This window comes from Notamacropus eugenii, chromosome 4 (genome assembly GCF_028372415.1).
Source record: "Notamacropus eugenii isolate mMacEug1 chromosome 4, mMacEug1.pri_v2, whole genome shotgun sequence".
NCBI lineage: Eukaryota > Metazoa > Chordata > Mammalia > Diprotodontia > Macropodidae > Notamacropus > Notamacropus eugenii.
The window spans coordinates 152229292-152251637 of NC_092875.1; the positions used below are offsets into that span (position 1 = coordinate 152229292).

General features: G+C 35.4%; 1 protein-coding gene across 12 annotated transcripts in view; it reads right to left on the reverse strand.

Annotated features, from left to right (window-relative positions):
• The window catches only part of VPS13B (vacuolar protein sorting 13 homolog B), a 1048068-nt gene that overhangs the window by 406640 nt on the left and 619082 nt on the right, over positions 1-22346 (reverse strand). For 8 of the 12 annotated variants that reach the window (XM_072606871.1, XM_072606865.1, XM_072606863.1 and 5 more), the window contains one exon: positions 12356-12388. The exons of the other annotated variants lie outside the window; for them this stretch is intronic. In XM_072606871.1, coding sequence (XP_072462972.1) covers positions 12356-12388 — 33 coding nt within the window. Of the gene's footprint in view, positions 1-12355; positions 12389-22346 lie in introns of those variants that run through there. 12 annotated transcript variants of the gene reach the window in all.

The window sequence follows — 22346 nt, forward strand, 5'->3', positions numbered from 1 at the left end:
TTTTAGCTCCATAAAATAATTTTTGGTAGCTTTATTGGTATGCCACTGAATAGGTAAATTAATTTATGTAGAATTGTCATTTTTATTATATTAGCTCAGCCTAACCATGAGCAACTGAGGTTCTTCCAATTATTTAGATCTGACTTTATTTGTGTGAAAAGTGTTTTGGAATTGCATTCATAAGTTCCAGGGTTTGTCTTGGCAAGTAGACTCCCAAATATTTTATACTGTCTACAGTTATTTTAAAAAGAATTTTTCTATCTCTTGCTACTGGATTTTGTTGGTAATATATAGAAATGCTAATATTTATGTGGGTTTATCTTATATCCTGCAACTTTGCTTAAGTTATTTCTAGCAATTTTTTAGATGATTCTCTAAGGTTTTGTAAGTATACCATCATATCACCTGCAAAGAATGGTAGAGTTTTGTCTCCTCACTGCCTAGTCTAATTCCTCCAATTTCTTTTTCTTGTCTTATTGCTAAAGCTAATATTTCTAATACTATACTGAATAACAGTGGTGATAATGCTTCACCACTAATCTTATTGGGAAGGATTCTAGCTTATCTCTATTATGGTTTTAGGTAGATACTATTTATCATTTTACAGAAAGCTCTATTTATTCCTATACTCTCTAGTGTTTTCATTAGGAATAGGTGCTGTATGCTGTCAAATCATTGACATCTATTGAGACAATCATATGATTTCTGCTGGTTTGTTATTGATATGGTCAATTATGCTGATAGTTTTCCTAATGCCAAATCTACCCGGCATTCCTGGTATAAATCCCATCTGGTCATAGTATATTAGTCTTGTGATAAATTGCTGTAATGGCTTTGCTAACACTTTTATTTAAAAATTTTAGGATCAATATTCATTAGGGAAATTCATCTATAATTTTCTTTCTCTGTTTTGGCTCTTCCTGGTTTAGTTATTAGCACTATATTTGTGTCACAAAAGGAATCTGATAGAACTCCCTCTTTGCTTATTTTTTCAAATGCTTTATATGGCATCAGAATTAATTGTTCTTTAAATATTTGGTATAATTCACTTGGAAATCCATCTGGCCCTACAGATTTTTTCTCAGAGTTTTCACTGATGGTTTGTTCAATTTCTTTTTCTAAAATGGGGTTATTTAAAAACTTTATTTCTTCTGTTAATCTGGGCAATTTATATTTTTATAAATATTTATCCATTTCATTTAGATTATTAGATTTATTGGCATACAGTTGAGCAAAACAGGTCCTAGTCATTGTTTTAATTTCCTTTTCATTGGTAGTGAATTCACCCTTTTCAGTTTTTGATACTGGTAATTTGGTTTTCTTTCTTTTTTAAAAAAAAAAATCAAATTAAGAAAATATTTATCAATTTTATCAGTTTTTTAAAACTTAGTTTTATTTATTAGCTCAATAGTTCTCTTATTTTCAATTTTATTAATCCCTTCTTTGATTTTCAGAATTTCTAATTCTGTACTTAACTGAAGATTTTTAATCTGTTCTTTTTCTAGCTTTTGTAGTTGCACGCCCAATTCACTGATCTGTTCTTTCTCTATTTTATTCATGTAAGCATTTAGAGATATAAAATTTTACCTAAGTACTGCTTTGGCTGCATCCAATATGTTTTGGTATGTTGTCTCATTATTTTCATTGTCTTTGACGAAATTATTTTTTTTATGATTTGTTTTTTGACTCACTCTTTCTTTAGGATTTGATTATTCACTTTCCAATTAATTTTTATTCTATCTTTCCATGCTCCTTTGCTACATTTCATTTTTATTGCATCATGATCTGAAAAGGAAGCATTTAATATTTCTGTCTTTCTGCATCTGACTGCGAAGTTTTTATGCCCTAATATATAGGTCATTTTTTTTGTCTAGGTGCCAGGTACTGCTGAGATAAAGGAATATTCCTTTCTATCCCCATTCAATTTTCTCCAGAGATCTACAATATACAATTTTTCCAAAATTCTACTCACCTCAACTTCTTTTTTATTTATTCTGTGGTTAGATTTATCTAGTTCTGAAAGGGAGAGGTTGAGGTTCCCCTCTAGTATAGTATTGCTATCTATTTCTTCCTGTAACTCACTTAACTTCTCCCCTAAGAATCTGGATGCTGTATCACTTGGCGCATATATGTTTATTATTGACATTATTCCACTGTCTATGGTATCTTTTAGTAAGATGCAGTTTCCTTTTTGGTCTCTTTTAATTAGATCTATTTATATTTTTGCTTTGTCTGAGATCAGGCTTTCTACCCTTGCTTTTTAAAAAAATTTCTCAGTCTTTTACCCTTACTCCATGTGTTTCTCAGCTTCAAATGTGTTTCTTGTAAACAACATACTGTAGGATTATAGTTTTTATTCCACTCTGCTATTCTTTTTCATTTGTGGGAGAATTCATCCCATTCACATTCTAAAATTTAGTGCAAAGAGCCTCCTGTTATCTTGCCTGGACACCACCTACACTAGGCTTCACTGCCCTTTTATCCAAGGGAAAGAGACCTTTCCTGAAGTCCTTCTAAGTTACTGTGGGCTGGAAAATTATTTCATTTCATCTTTTTGTGGATTCTGTGGCTCCAGAATACTTTTAGAGGCTTGATTTAATGTTGTTACTGAGAGAAACTGGGGAGAGTTCAGGCACCTTCCTAGTTTCTCTCTGCCACCTTGGCTTTGCCCTCCTTGCCTATTTTAATTTTAGACCATTATCACTTTAGTCTTTCTATCCTTAGAACTTAGCATATTGCCAGGCAAAGAGTGGGCACGTACTATTTGTTGACTGTCAAATTATGTTGAAATCTCTTAGTTGGCCTTGGCAGTGCCTTCTGGGTTCAAGGAAATCACAAGATAACACAGGTAAAGTTTACTGAAAACTTCAAGTGTTATACAAATGTTGGCTATTGTTGTCAATATTATTATCGCTGCTGGAGTAGCGAGGTGGTGCAGTGGATAAAGCACCAGTGCCTGGGTCAGGAGGATCTCACCTCAGACACTGGACACGCACTAGCTGTGTGACCTTGGGTAAGTCACAACCCCAATTGCCTCATGCTGGGTCATATCCAGTCAGCCTGATGAATATCTGGTCACTGGATTCAGATGGCTCTGGAGGAGAAGTGAGGCTGGTGACCTGCACAGACAGCCCTCCCTCACTCAAAACAAAGTCAAGTGCAAGCCATGTCATTATTTCCCTGATGACATGGTCTTTGGCAACAAAGGACGAACATACATGCATTATTGTTGCTGTTGTTGATATTATTACTGACAGCAACAACGATGATAACTACAACAGATACTTTTACAATGTAGCACCTGAAACTGGACATTATAATTCAGATGAGGACAGAGTAGAAAAGGAATAATATCACCCCCTTTCTGGAAACTCTACTGATCATAGCTTAGGATCATATTAAGTTGTAGTACAGAACAGAAGAGACCTGATCATGGAGTCAGGAAGAGCTAAGTTTAAGCCCTGGGTCTCTGACACATACTGGCTGTTTTCCTGAGTAATTTACACAGTCTTTCAGCGCCTTAGGCATTTCTTTAAGCCTATAAATTCTAAAGCATGTACTAATCTATATTGGGAAAGAGAGTTTATTTATTAGGAATTATTTATACCAATGATATCACAGATCTTATCCCTCCAAATTATCCCTTTGGTTGCCACAATGAATTACCCAGTTTATTAAATGCCTCTAGCTCTTGTTCAAATGAACTGCTTTCTAGACATGCTTCCTTCCCTCCTATCCCATATTTGTGCATTTGATTGATTGATTTTTTTTACCCCCAAAACAGGGATTATGAAATTTAATGCTATTAGTGTCAGCTCACAGAGATCTTTTTAGTGGAGTCCAATTTTAATATCAAATGTATTGGCATTCTCTCTCCCACTCTCATATCAGCCAGTTATGCTTTTACTCGAATCATTTATTAAATTTTTAAAAGAACCCAAATAATAGAACAAATTCTAGAGCAGTAGCAGCCACAAAATGACAGACTGAAAGAGATATACTGTTCAAGACAGCCTGGAAGGCCGACAGGAAAGGGCTTGGAACGCAGCACAGCCCAGTCTTGGCCACATCACACGGACAGAACTGGAGCAGGATTCAGGGAACAGAATCACAGGTTGCAGCCGCGGTTCCCAGATTTCTCAACCCATAAATGCCAAAGACAGTTTCAAGAGTCAGTGAGAAAGTTCTTTCACTTGGGTGAGAGGGGAGCGTGGGTCAATCCCAAGCCCCAGACCCAGGGCAACAGCATCCACTGCTGCAGCAGTGTCCATTTTTGGAGCCCTTGGCCTAAAGAGTCTGAGAGAATTGAGCTGCAGATCTGGGTCTCAGTTCTGAGTGCTGGCCCTGGGGTGAGGAGGAGTGCTAGCGTTGTGGAGCTGGTGGAGGCTTTGGAGAGAATCCTGGGTAGAAAAGCTTGTGGTTGCTCCCAGACCAGAGTGCAGGCTGGGAGAGGAATAAACTCCTCTCTCTTGATTGTGCCACATTGGAGGAACTGAGAACTTACAGGTCCCTAGAGTACATCCTCTACTTGACAGAGGAGTCAAAAGTCAAGTTTAACTGGCTGGGAAAATGCCCAAAAAAGGGGAAAAAAATAAGACTATAGAAGTTTACTTTCTTGGTGAAAAGGTATTTTCTTCCATCCTTCTGGATGAGGAAGAACAATGTATACCATCAGAGGAAGACATCAAAGTCAAGGCTTCTACATCCAAAACTTCCAAAAAAACATGCAATTGTCTCAGGCCATGGAAGAGCTCAAAAAGGATTTTGAAAATCAAGTAAGAGAGGTGGAGGAAAAATTGGGAAGGGAAATGAGAGTGATGCAAGAAAATAATGAAAAAGCAAGTCAATAGCTTGCCAAAGGAGACCCCAAAAAATGCTGAAGAAAATATCACCTTTAAAAATAGACTAACTCAAATGACAAAAGAGGTCCAAAAAGTCAATGAGGAGAAGAATGATTTAAAAAGCAAAATTAGCCAAATGGAAAAGGAGGTTCAAAAGCTCACTGAAGAAAATAGTTCTTTAAAAATTAGAATGGAGCAGATGGAAGCTAATGACTTTATGCAAAATCAAGAAATTATAAAAAAAACCCAAAAGAATGAAAAAAATTGAAGACAATGTGAAATATCTCATTGGAAAAACAACTGATTTGGAAAAGAGACCCAGGAGACACACTTTAAAAATTATGGGACTACCTGAAAGCCATGATGAGAAAAAGAGCCTAGACATCATCTTTCATGAAATTATCAAGGAAAACTGCCCGTATATCCTAGAACCAGAGGGTAAAATAGAAATGGAAAGAATTCACTGACCACCTCCTGAATGAGATCTCAAAAGGAAAACTCCTAGGAATATTGTAGCCAGATTACAGAGTTCCCAGGTCAAGGAGAAAATATTACAAGTAGCCAGAAAGAAACAGTTCAAGAACTGTGGAAATACAATCAGGATAACACAAGATTTATCAGCTTCTACACTAAAGGATCAAAGGACTTAGAATATGATATTCCAGAGGTCAAAGGAGATTGGATTGAAACTAAGAGTCACCTACCCAACAAAACTGAGTACAATACTTCAGGGGAAAAAATGGAATTTCAATGAAATAGAGGACTTTCAAGCATTATTGATGAAAAGACCAGAACTGAACAGAAAATTTGACTTTCAAACACAAGAATCAAGAGGGGAGAGATGGGGAGAAAATTTGGAACTCAAAATTTTTGGAAATGAATGTTGAAAACTAAAAATACATAAATTAAATAAATAATAAAATAAAATAAATAAATTACTTTTTTTTTGAAAAAAGAACCCAAATAATAATAGGAAACTATGATATTTTACTATATAATTCATTTCAATGTGTCACAAATCTATTAACCAATCAACATTCACTCTATTTAGTCAGTCAATGAATTCTGAATGCACTCAAGGATACTAGCATCCAGTTCACAAAATGTATCAGGAGAAATACTGTTAAAAGCTTTCCCAAAATTCAAGCACAGTGGATCTATAGATTTTTTCTCTTATCTTTTAGTTTTTTGTTGTTGTTCACTTGTATAGTTGTGTCCAACTCTTCATGATCCCATATGAGGTTCTCTTGGCAAAGGTATAGGAGTAGTTTGCCATTTCCTTCTTCAGCTCATTTTACAGATGAAGTAATGGAGGCAAATAGGGTTAAATGTCTTGCCCAGGGTCACACAGCTAGTGAGTGTCTCAAGCCAGATTTGAACCCCGTCCTTTCTGACTCCAGGCCCAGCACTCTACTCACTGAACCACTTAGCTGCTGTTACCAAAAGTGGAAATGAAGTAATTCTGACATGACTTGTCTTTCTAAATTTGTCTTGAAGTAATCACCTTGATTTTCTAAATATTTCTGTGTCTCAGTTTTGCCAATAGCTGTTCACAGTGTCTTTCATCAATATCAGTGGAATAAATGAGGAGGAATATTAAAACTAAATATCTCATATAGATATTATTATATTTTCAATATGTAATTTTATAGAATTTAGACTGTCTTATCCAATCATTCAGATAGAAAAGCTCTAAAATATCTTTCATTACTAAACTACTAATCAGAATTATATGTAAGCCTTCTGAGACAGAAAAAACTATGGAAAGAAAGCAATTACCTTTTGTGAAATCTGTTATAAACGAAATACTGAGTTAAATTATTCTGCTTTCTAGGATATGGATACATTATAATTATATGTGACATATTTTCATATATTTTTATTCCTTTCCTTTTTTGTGTGAAATATGGGAACATCTGGTTAGCTAGGTAGGAATGTAGGTAGAATACATATATATATAAAAAAGTTGGCTTGTGTAGCTAACTGTCTAAGAGTAAGAGAAGGTTTGCAGACAAGCAGAATGACAAAGATCCCAGGGCAGTCATACAGAAAAATCCAAGCATGAATGATCTTTCATGACACAAGGAAACTGTTGCAGAACAATGTTCAAGGCATAAAAAATAAAATCAAAAGAGTAAACTGGCACTAGGGAACTTTGTACAAACATTAAAATAAAAACTTTAGGTACCACCAAGGCTGGGTCTGTGTAATTTTTTAAAATTTCTTTCAGTCTAAACTTGCTAATATATTGATGTTGGGAACTCCTATAGAAAAAACTCTCTACTAATGTAGGTTTAAAACTTCTCTGAAATATATAATTCTACAGAGTTGTCTAGGGGCACTGAAAAGTTAAGTGATTGGTTCAGTGGTTACACAGCCAGTGTTTGTTAGAGATGAGGTATAAACCTAGGTCTTCCTGTCTTTGAGGCCAGTTTTCAATCCTCTCTAATTATCTTACCCTATTATTTCTTAGTTTGCATATACTCATTTTCCTTTCCTTTACCATTGTGAACAAATTCCACTAAAATTAATCCCATTAGTATTTGGTCATTGTAGAAAGGAATTTCAGTATATCTCTAACTGAACTTTAAAAGTGTAGGAAATGATCTATCCTGAGCCTTTTGTCCACCCAACCAAGATCAACATTTACCTTCATTACTGTGGCAACCAAATCTTCTTGAGAAACAATAAGTTATTAAGCACCTCCTATGTGTCAGGTACTGTCAAGTATCAATGTAGTCTAGTACTGGCCTTCAAAAAATTTATCTTTTGCTGAGACTTGAGGTAAACAGGAAGCAGCTTCTTCTATGTTAGCATAAATGTTGTAAGTCTAATGTTCAGGAACTTCACATGCAAGATAAAAATACAGGGTTTTTTTGGTGGGGACGGGCTAGCCAAGGGTCGATAACAACTGGAGGGAATCAGCAAAGGTCCACTGAAGGAGCTGACACTTAGGACTGAGTCTTAAAGAGAGCCAGTGGTGGGAAGGGAGAACATTCAAGGAATGGAGGACAGTCTCTGCAAATGCATAGAGGTAGATTATGAGATGCCATGCATGAGAAAAAACAGACTGTCATATGAGTAGCAGGGGGCATGATGGGGAGTAATGTTCAATCGAGCTGGAAAGATAGGTTGAAAAGATTTTGAAGAATTTTAGTCACTTAACCTTTTTGTCCTTCAGTTTCTTCATCTGCAAAATGGAGATAAAAATAGGTAGGACCTACCTCAAAAACTTCACGTAAAGGTCAAATAACATATGTAGAACACTTTGCAATCCTTTAAATACTATGTAAAAGGTGATTGTTACTATTATTGTAATTCTTAGTACTTAGAATTAGATAATAAAATCCCTCCTTTCTCTCTTCCAAAGCAAATCTCAATCACTGATTTTCATTTTTTTTAGGCAAGATATACATTCTTTTTTCAGAAAAGGACATTATAAAATTTAGAGCATTGTCTTTGATGTTACCAGAGTTAGGGAACCATTTCACAACTTTCTGAATGCTACTTGCTAAAGGCAAACAAATTTATAGTCTAAAAGTAGGCTGAGTGCTAGATTATAACTAAAAATCCTGATGTACAAGATCATTTTATTTACGTTAAAAGTGTTTCCATTTCATTCATGAAGTTTCTACAACATAATGCTATAAGGTATGATTGCAAAATAGAAAAATCATTGAAGAATGGTTTCTAATGGAACATTTTACTTGGAATTAGTCATTAGGAAAGAAACCCAATGTTTCAGTTCATACTAAAGACTGGAATATCTAACATTAGAAATGTGTTATTCAAAAAAAATACAGTTCAAACATCTTATATGAATGAACTCATATATTACTATTCATAATAATTATAAATCCTTGTCCTGGAAGCATTTTAAAACTTGAAATAAGACTCAAATTTTCTTGTTTCAAAATCACATGATTCTAAGCTTTATGAACTTTGCTCCCTCCTCCGTCCTGTGGCCTTTGAAACCTTCCAACAATTCAAATCAGGAAGGAGGTAAGCCAAGATGACCATGACTTCCTTACCCCGAGCACAAAAAGCTGCTTTACTCGTTGAGATGTAGGAGTTATAATTGTAATTGCTTTGCCCTTCCGAAAACTTCTCTCCCAAATCATTTAAACTGTTCAGCAGGTGGTGTAGGAGGATCAACTCAAGTCTACAAGAGTTGGTCAATAATATGATATAAGCAACCAAAGAAGACTTTAAATATGTAACAGGAAACAGAGCTTTAATGTTTTTCTTTTTAAATTGATTTAGTCTGGGACAGACCGTTTGTATGTTTATATAAGAAACAGCTCATGTTGAACCATTTACTACTCATTGCTGAATAGGCATAACTTAGGAACTCACTGTAAAGAAGCAAAACTCCATTCACTTATGTAGCTCAATTGAGACCTACAAAATGTTAAACAAGCCAGAAAAAGAGACTTAAAAAAAATTAATAGCTATCAAAATCTATTAATCCCACTCTCTTATCTTTAATCTCGCCCTATCTATTGGCTCCTTCCCTGTTTCCTTCAAACAGGGAATGCTTGCTTCTTCTATCCTTAAAAAACAACAGAACAAAAAACCCATCCTTAACTTGATCCAACCATCTCTTCTGGCTATCACCCAAAATCTTCATTTTTTTCTTTTCAGCTAAATCTCTTGATAAAAGTCTACAATTGTTATCTCAACTTCTTTTACTTTCTTCTAAACCTTCAGTAATTTAAGTTTCAACCTCATCATTTAAAAGAATATTCCTTCTCCAAAGTTATGATCTCTTAATTGTTAAACTGAATGGCCTTTGATCAGTCCTGATCCTCTGTAGCCTCTCCACAACATTTGACACTGTTGATCGCTTCTCCTCCAGAACACATTCTTCTTCCTAAGTTTTCATCACACCTCTACTATCTGTCCAACCACTCCACGGGTTATTTTACTGGTCTTCATCAATGTTGTGCCTTTTAACTGTGGATGTTCCAAAGGTTCTGTCCTAATCCCTATTCTCTTCCACAGGCATCTCAAATTTCTATATGTCGAAAACAGAACTCATTATCTTTCCTCCCAAACTCCTCCCTTTCTGAACTATTCTCAGAACCAGGCTTTTCATAAACTCAATGGCATTTTTAATTCCTTATTCTCACTCACTCTACATATCCAATCTTTCGCCCAAGTCTTGTTGTTTAAACCATGCCAATATATCTTGTATCTCTTTCTTTCTATTCATACAGCAAGAAATTTAATTCAGACCTTCATCACTTCTTACCTGGTCCACTATAATGGCTTCTTAATTGGTCTCTCTGCCTCAAGTCTTTCCTCTCTCCAATTCATCTGCCACTCAGCTACTAAGATAATTTTCCTAAAGTGAAGATATGACCATGTCACCACTCTACTCAAATAACTCTAGTGACACTCAATTATTTCCAGGGTCAAGTATAAAGTCCTTTTTAAAACTTGTAAGAAACTGGTCTTTTCCTATCTGTCTAGATTTCCTACACCTTCCTCTTTGCTACTTACTCTATGATCCTGTTATGGGGCCTACTTGCAGAGCTGGAAACTAACACTCTATTCCTCTATACAGGGTGTCCTTCATTTCTAGAATGCTCTTCAACCCCTCCTCTTCCCCCCCCCCCCCCCCCACCTTTCTATAAGACTGACTTCAAGTCCCTCCTCCTGTAGGAGGCCCTTTCTGGTTATACCTTTATCTGCTCTGCCTTTATCGTGAATGTACAATTATTTACATGCGTGAGCTTCTTGAGAGCAGAGACTGTTTTTGCCTTTCTTTATGTCCTTAGTGCTTAGCACAAGGCCTGGTACAGAGAGTACACTTAATAAATGCTTCACCAAATAAGTAAAATTGATTAAATTAAATACGTCTAATACAAAATAAAGTCAGACATCAGCAACCTTTCACTGCAATGCACCAGGGAGGTGACAGAAAAGTATAGATGAATAGAGTAGTACTGCCTATGGCAGCCTCTATGAACTAATCTCTTTAAGAATATCACTCATTTGTAATTTGTCTGCCTGGATGGTTAGAGAAGACCAGCAAGTCTAGGATAGAGGGAATCCTAGGGAAAGAGGAGACAGTGCTTAAGATGACAAGGACAGAATAAGAAAAGCTATGCATTATCCATTCTTGTTGGACAATGGTTGTGGTTGCCTGATAGAATTTTTGCTGTAGGTCATGGCAAACAGTCCACGGTGCTAGAACAATGTTTTCATATTCCAACTTTATTATATAATATTTTGGAGGGATGGTCATAATAAAAATGGAATGATAAGCAAAAGACTGAATTTGTTAGTAGATGTCTGAGGTTCTGGTCCCAGTTCTAACACTAAGGAGCTACCTGACTGTATTCAAGAAGCTTTTGCATCTATGGTCCTTGGCAGTGCCAAAGGTAGCAAATTTTTTGAAAAAGAACAATTTCTTTTTTATAATAATTAAACTACAATATTGAAGAATAATTTATTTATACAATATCTTACACCAATGCTTTATAATAGCATGAAGGTAGTTATCTGGACTCTGAACAGTTATTCCAAGCTCTGGGAGGTCTGGCTAAAAAGGATTTAAGTTGGGTTTTAACAATAAACTATGTCTGTTACTCCAGGACCAGTTTTACTAAGGGTCAATCATTAGGTTGGCTGAAGGGTGATTACTTTTTTGCTTATATCAACTTATCAAGAAATTCTATTAAATTATTACATTATAGTTGAGCTACAATCTGCATTAATGGAAGGAATACCCACAATGCTGAGATCCCAGGTAATCAAAGTATTGAAACATTAACACACACACACACACACACACACACACACACACACACACACACACATATCTCTATGCCTCGAATCTAACTATCTGCTTCTGTCCTGGCACCTTTTTCCTTTTCACTCTATGTATGCCCTGACATTCCAAACCCAATACCCCCAAAACAGAATGTATATACAAAACATATACACACACAAAGGTGTAAATCAGGAGGCAGTGTGTGGTACTGTCAAAAGAACAGTGCTGATAGCATCAGAGGACCTGGAGTCCCATTCTGGCTTTGCCACTCACTCCCTGTATGACTCTGGGCAAGTCATTTAACCTTTTCAGGTGTCAGTTCCTTCCTCAGTAAAGTAAGGGGATTGATGTAGATGACTTCTAAATTATCTTCTAGTTCTCAATCTATGATTTCTACTTTTCTCAACTTAAGCCAGAGATTTTTCAGGGAGTTCAACAGTTTTTAACTCTGACCTTCAGTTACCTCATATATAAAATGGGGTTGATAAATACTTATACTATCTATCTCACAGGAATGTTGTGAGGAAAAGTTTTCGCAAATCTTAAATCATCATATAATGTAAGGAATTATCATTGGTAGTCTAAATTTTAATTATTTCATTTATATAATTTAACATAAACCAGAACACTAAATATTTTTGTTGCCCTCAGATGATATTTGCTATAAAGCTTTGATAGCCTTTTCTCACTTGTATATTAATACATTAAGTATATAAGATTAGCTAATTATTACCTTGAAAGGCAGAGACAACTTCGTCTTGAAGAACTGAAATACAATACAAAAGGAAGAGAATAAAGAGAGGGGCAGTAACACTAAAACCAAGGAAACAAGGAGGTGAAAACTCAGTAGAGGTATTGGCTAGGGAGACGATATGCTTTTCACGGCTGGAGAAATATGCTGAGAAAGGGATGAGAATTTATTTTAAGTAATATATTACGTATTAACAAAATTAATTAAAACAAATATAAATCATTAACATATTTTGGCTAAAAGGAAAACTGCCTGTATAAGTAGAAAGGCTAGTTTTGGTTTAGTTTGAAAAATAAACAAAAAACCTTGTATCTACTATGTGAAGAAACTGTTGCACGCTAGATCTCAAAGGTCCCTTCAGTGATAATATTTTATGATTTTATTTTCCCCCTTTTGTCACTGTCTAGGAGTGATGTTCTAATTTAATTACATTAGCCTAACAAGTGACTTATAAGATAAAAAATAAACAAACCTAAAAAAAAATTGTCAGTGATTATATTTTAGGCTTAACATGCTGTCTTTTGTAGATGAAGATGATATTACCTGCCATTAGTAGCGCACATACTTTGAATTAATTTTCCAGTAGTGCTGACAGATATGCCTGAATTTACCTAAACTTGCTTGCTTTTTCCCTTTTGTAATCAATGTCAGACATCTGCAAGACAGCTGGCTTAGGATAAGGGTCGAGGGTCAAGGGTTTACTAAATGACCAACGAGAATAGAAAAGTTAACCAACCTACTTCAGTACTGAACCCATGACCTTGACCTCATTAGTATTGTGCTGTATAATCCAAAATAGAAATGATGATGCAGAGAAGTCAGTTTAAACAAACAGACTCTTTAGCAAATTTGTGAAATTTAAACTGAAAACTTTAAATGGTTTCTCTATGCTTTTTAGTCTACATGACTGTAAAAAAAACTTTCCTTAAACTTTGCTGCCCCAGAGATTCAGAGGAAACAGGTGTTTTTAAGATCAAAAGACCAAAATATAGTATGTCCAATTATTAATTTTTTTCAAGGATGTAATTTCATACTTTTTAGAAATCGAAATCTATGTGAAATCTGGCTGTTTCACACTATCAAATCCAAATAAAATTTTATGATGAAGAATTCAAAGTACACATATTTTTCCCCCAAATATAACAATATCATGGATTCTTAATAGACATATGAATATATCTACATTACATTTAAATCTCATATTCACACAAATTAAACATAAAATAAGAGGAGGACTAATTTCTCCTTAATATATTTTAAGGTACCCCTTTAAATTGAGGAGTATATACATTTGAGGTTTTTATATGTGGGAATTGATCGTAAATTGTGATCAGATCAAAACTAGGTTAAATGAAGTTACGTTTTCTTTGTGTCTACATTGCATCTCTATCTTCTAAATCTAGGTGTTCTCTATCCTACTACTACCTCTGCTTCCACTCTACTCAACTTTTGTTACCCAACCTGACCATATTTTCTGTACTAATATGACTTGCGATCTCTCTAAAATTTAATGCGGGCTTTTTATATTCACTTCTTTAATCTTCCAGTACTTGGAGGAACAAAGAAGTGGTGCAAAATGACAATTTTATAAGGCAATAATTTGGGCTATTTCAATAATTTAAAAATACTTGGATTTTCCTAACACAAACAAATTATCTTATCCCCAACAGAAGTTCTCTGATATCTCCCTGGGGCAGGAGGTGACTCTGTGTTGAAAGCTGCACCAGCAGAACGTAGTTCTCTCAGGTACAAACCAGGTGAAAGGTTACAAGTGTGGATCCACCAAGAATAAGAATTTGCTATTCAAAAATTGTTAGTGTTTGTTGTGGTTGTTTTTGTTGTTACTTATTTGGCCAAATGCATGCATGAAACAGATAAAATATAGAGAAGTAGATCTAAATGTTGCCTTACTTCCTACTGCTTCTATAGTGACAGTGACATAGCAGTGGTCTCAGGTTTCTAAGAACCACACAGTTTTTAGATTATCTACTAACAATTTAGTTGTTGAACTAACATCCAGCAACTGGTGAATTGTTCTACTACTGCAAAAAACAGAATCATACTTATATTGACATTATCACAATAAGTGAGCGTGGTTCATAGATAAGACATAAAACAGACAAAAGGCTTGTTGGCTACTCAGAAATCTTAAACCCGTAGCACTATGAATATTTCTTTTTCAAGAAGAGAGACAGAATTGCCAGATATGTTGAACACTGAACAGTAACATTAAAAAGAAAACGACTACAGTAATATGCCTGAATACTGATGAAACTAATTTCAGAATAACTATCAGTGTTTTTTCAATACTGTCACCTGGTTAAGGCAAAGATTAAAATAAACTGCAATCTGGAAGAAAGGTTGAAGGTGAGGAGACAGTGTCTGAGATTAGATAACATCCAAATGAACTCATTTTAAAAAGATGCCATAACAGTAACTGGGAAATGGTTAACAGTAAAGACACTGACTGAATTAATCACCTTTATAGGGAAGTTTAATTAAAGTAAAAGAGTTTTTATTGACATCAAAGAGGTCAGAAGAATTCAGAAACCACCTCAGCTGAAAAACAAATGAATTTACTTGCAAAGTGAAAAGACAGGAAAGTAAGGGCAACATGAACTGAAATACAAAATATTCTAGAGGATGAAGATATAAGTCATTTTAGGTCATAAATAAGTCAAAAAGAAGCTGCTGAGAAAATGAGCCTGCAGAATAGTCAAGCTATGCAAAATGCAAAAGCGATTAGAGATGAAAACAGGGCAACATACAGGATGTGAGATGAAATGGAACACATATTTGGGTGTTTCCACAAGGATCTTTTCTTATCAGAGATAACAGTAAAATCATCACCTGAGGACTGTACTACCGTAATACCTGATACTATAACATGCAGTGGTGATGACACTTAAGAGGAGGACATCAGGGCTGAGAAGAGTGACTGATCTTGACTAATGAAGCACTCAGGCATCTACTTTGAAGATATTTCTGAGAGGGCAGGAATTCCAACAGAATGGAAAATATCAGTTAGTAGTACTCTGACCAAAAAAAAAGAGGGATATGCTAAAACATCAGAAACTATTTAGACATCTTCTCAATGCTATGAAAATTGTTTTTACGTACAGATTAAGAGGACTTAGGTAAAAATACTAGGAACTGGTAAGCTTTAAAAAAAAGCACAACCGGTAAGTCTGTGCAAATGATTTTTCTATCAAAAACCAGTTTCATAGTAACTCAACTGAGAGGTTCAGAGAATACAAGACCTTACAATGGTTATTGTTTGTTGATTTTTTAAAAGAAGCATTTGATTAAGTAGACTTAAATGTAGCCTCTAAGGTTCTTTTCAAGTAAGATGTTTTCCATGCATATGATAATATCATAAGAATTCTATGGAACATAGTAGAAATAACTTTGTTCAGTGCTCTGCTGAGTATGAAGCATAAATTGGGGAGATGTGCTCAATTGTGTTTATTAGTATTACCAAGCATGTTATGGAGAGAATCAAAGACAGATTCCTCAACAATGGTAAGGTTCTCCAAATGCTCATTTTTCAAGACATAATATGCTTAATTACATTGAGCTCTATAAAACTATAAAGTCTTTTCAATGAAGCTGATAGTCATTCAAAGAGATTATTAGCCTAATTATCTATATAGAAAAATATAAGGTGGATTAAAAATGTGTATTTGCCTAGAAAGATTTTGAATTGTATTTGAATGGTCAGTTCACTGTACACATATCTTAGACACTACAGATATGCAATTTAGCTGAACTCAGAATTGAAAAGGAGAGTTAGGTGAACTCGATCACATTTAAGAAGTTGTATAGCACTTTCAAGGATCCCAAGTAATTTGCTGTCACAAAAATCCCATCTATTTATTCCATCTTGTCTATAAAATGAAGGGGTTAGAACAGATGACCTTTAAGTTTTAAATGTTTTAAATCTTCTGCTATATGAGCAAGTGCTCAAAAATATTTATTACTTAATCTCCACAGTGTATAACACTGAACTGTTTGTTCTGGGTTGGGCCTGATTCAGACCAGTCCCTTGGTGGTTGAGGTCCGATATTGGAGCAAAATCAGAAATTTGTAGGTGATTCAATGCTTAATAAAAAGGATATTTACTTAGGAGAAGGTTATTCAACAAGTAAGTAAGAGAGAAAACACCTTCAAGTAGAAGAAGGTCATCAACAATTTCAAAAATTTCATAGGTAAAGAAGCATGAGGATTGAGAAAAAGCTGCTAGATTTGGCAATCAAAATATGGGTAACTTTGGAGAGAGCACCTTCAGCTGAATGATAAGATCAGAAGCCATACTGCAGAGTTAAGAGAGTGAGAAGAAAGGGAGTCAAGATATCGACTGTAGATGACATGCTCAGCTCTGAGGCTGATCGCTGGCAAGGATGAGGACACTGGGGGATGGTTTTTTGAGAATGGAGGAGACATGACAGTGTTTGTAGGCAACAGAGAAGCCACCAGTGGACAGAAGATTAGTGAAAGAGTGGATAGGATAGAGTGCAATTTTTTTTAAGATCAAAGAGTGGAATGTGATCACATGTACATGTAAAGGGGTTTGCCCTGGCAAGGAGAAGGGCTACCTCTTCATGTGGGACAGGATGAAGAAGGAAATATTAAAGGAACACATCTGACTTATGTAAGAATTTAGAACCTCCAAAACCTCTGGTCTACTAGTATTGAACCCTAGGCTTATACCCAGGTATACCACGTCTCTTGACTCACTAATTCCCTGAATAAACTTTTGATTCTGGTAGAAACCATTGCTTTTGATTGGATACCACCTTCTAAATATAACCTCATAATCAGATCTAATGTAACTCTTATAACCCAAATTTTTAATGACTATGATGCCACTTCTGGGCCTTCCCCCTTGATGTCTGTCCTCAGTGCATACCCTCCCTCACCCATTTCTTTGTATTTCTATTTCTTGTATTCTGCATATACTCATGCACAAAGCAAGCTCCATGAAGAGAGAGAATTGTTTCATTTTTTCCCTTAAGCACCTAGCATCCAGCATAATGAGAATTACCCCCAGTTATAGATAGGCCTGGGAAAAATAATACACTTTAAAGTAAAATGAGAATATTTTCTTTGATTATGGCTGATTTTTCAATGAGAATAAAAGTATGCATCCTTTCAAATTATATAGCATTTTAGGGCAATATATCTTATTTTCTCTATAAAGTCCTATTCTGATGCCTCATGGTAACATGCAGGTGATTTTGGTACCTTAAAGTTTATGAAGGAGGAAGATAGGCACCAATAGGTTTTAACAGCTAAGGTAACATTAAAGATGGCCCTGGTGATTGCATCAGTGTATTTTAGTACCAATCCAGCTAATTAAAGAGAGAGACACATTACTAGAATGATGGCAACCTGGTTATAGCTGTTAAGGCCATGGCAATGGATCAATGAAAAACAAACAAAAAAATAGTCTTCAGTCTTGTGTGGTAGCCTCGAGTTAAAGTAATAATGGTGAAAGAATGGAGGGGAAAAGGGCAGAGGGCATAAGAATCAAACAATTTTTAAAATGTCAATAGCCTTCAGTTTGACATTCAGAGACAATAAACAATATTTCATGGGCCATTTGATCATTATGTATTGATGTACTAATGATACACATTTGCAAAGAGATCGCTATGACAAATTAGTTTATGTACCAATATCTGATTTTGTGGATGAATTAGAAGAGAAAGTCTATGAAGAATTTCTAAGACCCTCCAAATGAAATCCACATCAATGCAAAGGTAGGAAAAGGTAGGGAAGAAATATGTTAAGAAAGTATGGTTTAGGAAGAAGAAAGGAGAGGTCAAAGATTTGTAGATCGTACAGAAAACTCTCACCTGAACTACTTAAACAAGTTCCTAAAAGTTAAAAATAAGTGAACAACAAAATTACCTCAATAGTGCCTATAAATTCATTCAGAAGTTCAACACATGTAAATTAGTTTCCTCAAGGGGAAAAATAAGTCCAGAAAGTATTCTGGTTGGCAAATAGCTGATTTGTCTGCCAAAAGGAAATGTCTTTTAAAGGTAACATCAAGCTAGAATACGAATGTGACTGTAACATATTACAAAGAAGCAAGATGCTTGGTTGTGAGCATAAGCAGCATGGTATCATAAAGCAGAAAGAAGCAGTAGAAGGTACTACCTGTCTAAAGAAAGCTTGGAAAGATATTCAACTAAGCAAAATAATCCCAGAGGATCCCAAGAGTGATAACGGAAAGACTTGAAAAATAAGAAAGATGAGAAAGACTTTCAAAACTCATTTCAACAAAATGTTTTCTCCATCAAGGGTAGAGGAACTTTAACTCTAATATCAGTCCCTGAAGTGCTTATAGAAGCAGAAATGGCTTCACAGAGAACAATGGGAAAAGCAGATGGAATGGACTACAAAGAGGAACTCTGTGCTAGAGGCAATACAATTGTGAGAGCACCACGGGACTGATACAAGGTATCTGAAGAAAAGGAAGAGAACGAAGGTATGGAAAAGAGTAACTGTTTGAGAGCTGGAAGGACTTTGGCAACCATTTAGTCCAAATCAAAGGAATTCTCACATTAACATACCCAAGAAGAGGTCATCCATTCTCTGCTTGAGGGCTTCCAAGGACGGGAAACTCATGCAAGCAATATATTCCACCTTAAGAGCCTTAATAATTCCAATAAAAAGTGACTGAGAGAACAGAAGTAACCACTAACCTACATGTCTACTGCATCATATATACAAAATCTTCATAAAAAGTTATCTATACAGTACATGAACTGGACACATTCTCAATGAGGGCATTAACAGGGAATAAGCTGAATTTTTCAAGCAATGTTCAACAGTGGACTACATTTTGGCTATGTCAAAATTTTCTAAAAGATCTAGTAAAAAGCATAAGAGTTCATTATGCTTATTATCTGTTGACTGTGAAAAAGTACTTGAATCTATACAATAAAATGCAACCTTATAAGCTCTATTGTGGCAAGGTATTCCCCTCCATACATCAATTATATTTAGGATTCTTTGGAAGATGTAACAGAAATAACTATTTGGTGATGCTCTGATAGCAAGTATCAGGGAATACCTTAAACAAGGAGGTGACAGAAGAAATCCAGTGCCAGGTTTAGGTTGAGGAAGGAATCTTTGTGGATGGGACCATCCTTCACATGCCCCTCACTGACACTATGCTGATTATCCTAAGCCCCAAGATACTGCAAAGCCTCTGGAAGAAAGCTGTGATCATATGAAGCAGTTTGGCCTCTTACAGGAAAGACACAGTTGATAAAGAAGGTCTGCTTTCAGATTTCAACATTCATTTGGATTGCTACCCTAGAGCTCATCCAACATTAAGTACATATGGGATAGGCAGTACAGACAGATAATGAGCTGTTCTTTTGCCTCAAGGAGTATCATACGCTAAGCCCTCTGCTTCTTTAATGGGGTAGCTGCTAAATCCTATGTGATGCTGACTGTGGGTCTACAGTATTTGAATAGTTTCTTTCTGGCTGCTTGAAGTCTTTTTATCTTTGACCAGGGAACTCTGGAATTTGGCCGTAACACTTCTTGGAGTTTTCATTTTGGGATCGCCTTCAGGTGGCAATTGATATATTCTTTCCATTTCTATTTTATCCACTGGTTCTAGGACACTGGAGCAGTTTTCCTTGATAATTTCTATGCTCTGTCTTTGATTATGTCTTTCAGGCAATCCAATAATTGCAACTGATATTGCTCCTCAGGGCCCTTCCTCCCTTGGGACTATGATACTGTCCCTCAAGGATTCCACTTACTCTTGATGTTCCTTTCCTCTTGAAGTGAGTATAGGCAATGGAGTTGCCCAACAGGATCTGGCTCTACATACAATGCTAGCATATAGGTTTTCTGCAGTCTCTTTCTGACCAGCTGCCAGGTCCCCTTACTGCTTCTAGCTTGAGAGCTACTGAACTTGCTACTGCTTCTGTCACCACTACCTAGTCCCACTACTGGTATTTCATCTATGTGGGATCCAGACCAGCCTCCTCCTCCACGTCACAGATTTCTTCTTCCAATCTCCTAGGTTGTGCTAGGCTGAAATAATGTCTTACTCTGACCTTCTGTTGGCTCTTCCACTCCAGAATTCGATTTGAGGCATTACTTTAAAGTTGATTCGCAGGAAATGTTGGGAAAGCTCAGCTGAGTGCTTTCTCTACTCTGTCATCTTGGCTCTGACTGTTTTTGCTTATGTGGTATATGTTGTATTTTCCCAGTATTATAATATGTACACCGTACTGCCTTTGTTGCCCCTGTATCTCCAGTGCCTGCTTAGCTCAGCGTCTTGCACAGAGAAGTCACTTAATTGATGCTGAATTGAACTAAACAGAACATATAGAAACAGGTCAGAGAGTAGGGTTCTGTAATTGGAGTTAGAAGGATCTAGATTCAATTATCTCTCTGATAAGTAATAGCTACATTAAGCTTAGTATGTCACTATATCTCTCTGTACCTTAAACAATTGCCTAAGACTTATCTACTAAATCACAGACAAGTTGTGATTTGTATTGGTTGAGGGAATTCCCATATCCCAAACACCTCATGCTGTCAAAATCAGATACTTTGCATAGTCATGTCTGCTTTATATATATTTTCTTATATGGTCATATAGTTAACTATGTGTATTTCTTATAAGTTTTTGTTTGTTTTCCCAATGGTTAAGGTGGGAAGGATAAAAATAAATTATGATTTAATTTTAAAAAATATATAAATTCTAAAAGTTATTAAGATATAGATAAAAGGTTATATTGGCTTTCCCTTCCAACAAAATAATTCCTTTTTTCTTATTTTCTTAATATTAATGATAAAGTATATTAACATGTACATTTACACATGATATACAACTATACATACGTATATACATACACACGCACACATATGTAAATAATTTTTTTGGTTGTTGTCAATTGCCAAGTAATAGTGCTCAATAATTTATTGCCTATGTAGGATAAGAAAAATTTTCTGAAATTATGTTTGATACATAATGTATTACAGGTGTGCTTCCACAAAATCCACAAGGATTTACAGATCATGCAAGAATTTGGCATGAATGTTGGCTTCATATAACTAGGAGAGAATTTAGAATGGTCTTATTTTGTAGTGAAATTTGTAGGAATTCCCACACAGGTGACCTTGAAAGAAGACTAACTCTAAATCAGAATAAAATACTTTATTTTTAAAAGTTTTTTTAACATATAAATAAAATAAGACTAGATTTATGTGTCCTTAATAAAGATCTTTAGACCTCCTACCAATCTCTACTATCTATCCTACCTGTTCCACAGATCCTTAGTATTATTCCCACTTTGAGATTCAGTTGTTAAATTTGCTATGGCTGCAAGTCAACTTTAGATATGAATCACACAGACTTGAATCCAACTCTGCAGAAATTTTTCCTCTTTCATGTTTATTATCTTTTATCACTTTAATCCAACTCTGATTTTATTACTTCTACAGATTCAACACAAAATATAGTACATTTAATTATTGCTGATTACCAACCAATTAACTAATAGGTCTAATTCACATTTTATCTTTTGAAACTTACATAGTGCCGAGAACTCTCTGGTTTGTTTATTTTGGTCCTTCTAAATCCAAGTGGCAGATGGGTCTATAGCCATTCCCCCTTTCTACAAGAGGTCTTATGGTTTTTCTTAAAGCTTATATCTGACCATGTCACTCTCCTCCTCAATACACTACAGTGGTTCCCTGTTATCTCCAGAATAAAATATACAAGAGCACTATTTGGCATTTAAAGCATTTACAATGTGGCCCCTTCCTGTCTTACACTTTGTACCCATCCAATTTTTTCTCCTTGATCTAACTACTATGCCATACTTGGTGTTCCTCACAAAAGACATGTCATCTTCCAAATCTGCGCATTAAGGCTGAGTCTTGACATCATCCAGGACATTTAAGAATAATGAAGAGGGATAAAAAATGTAGG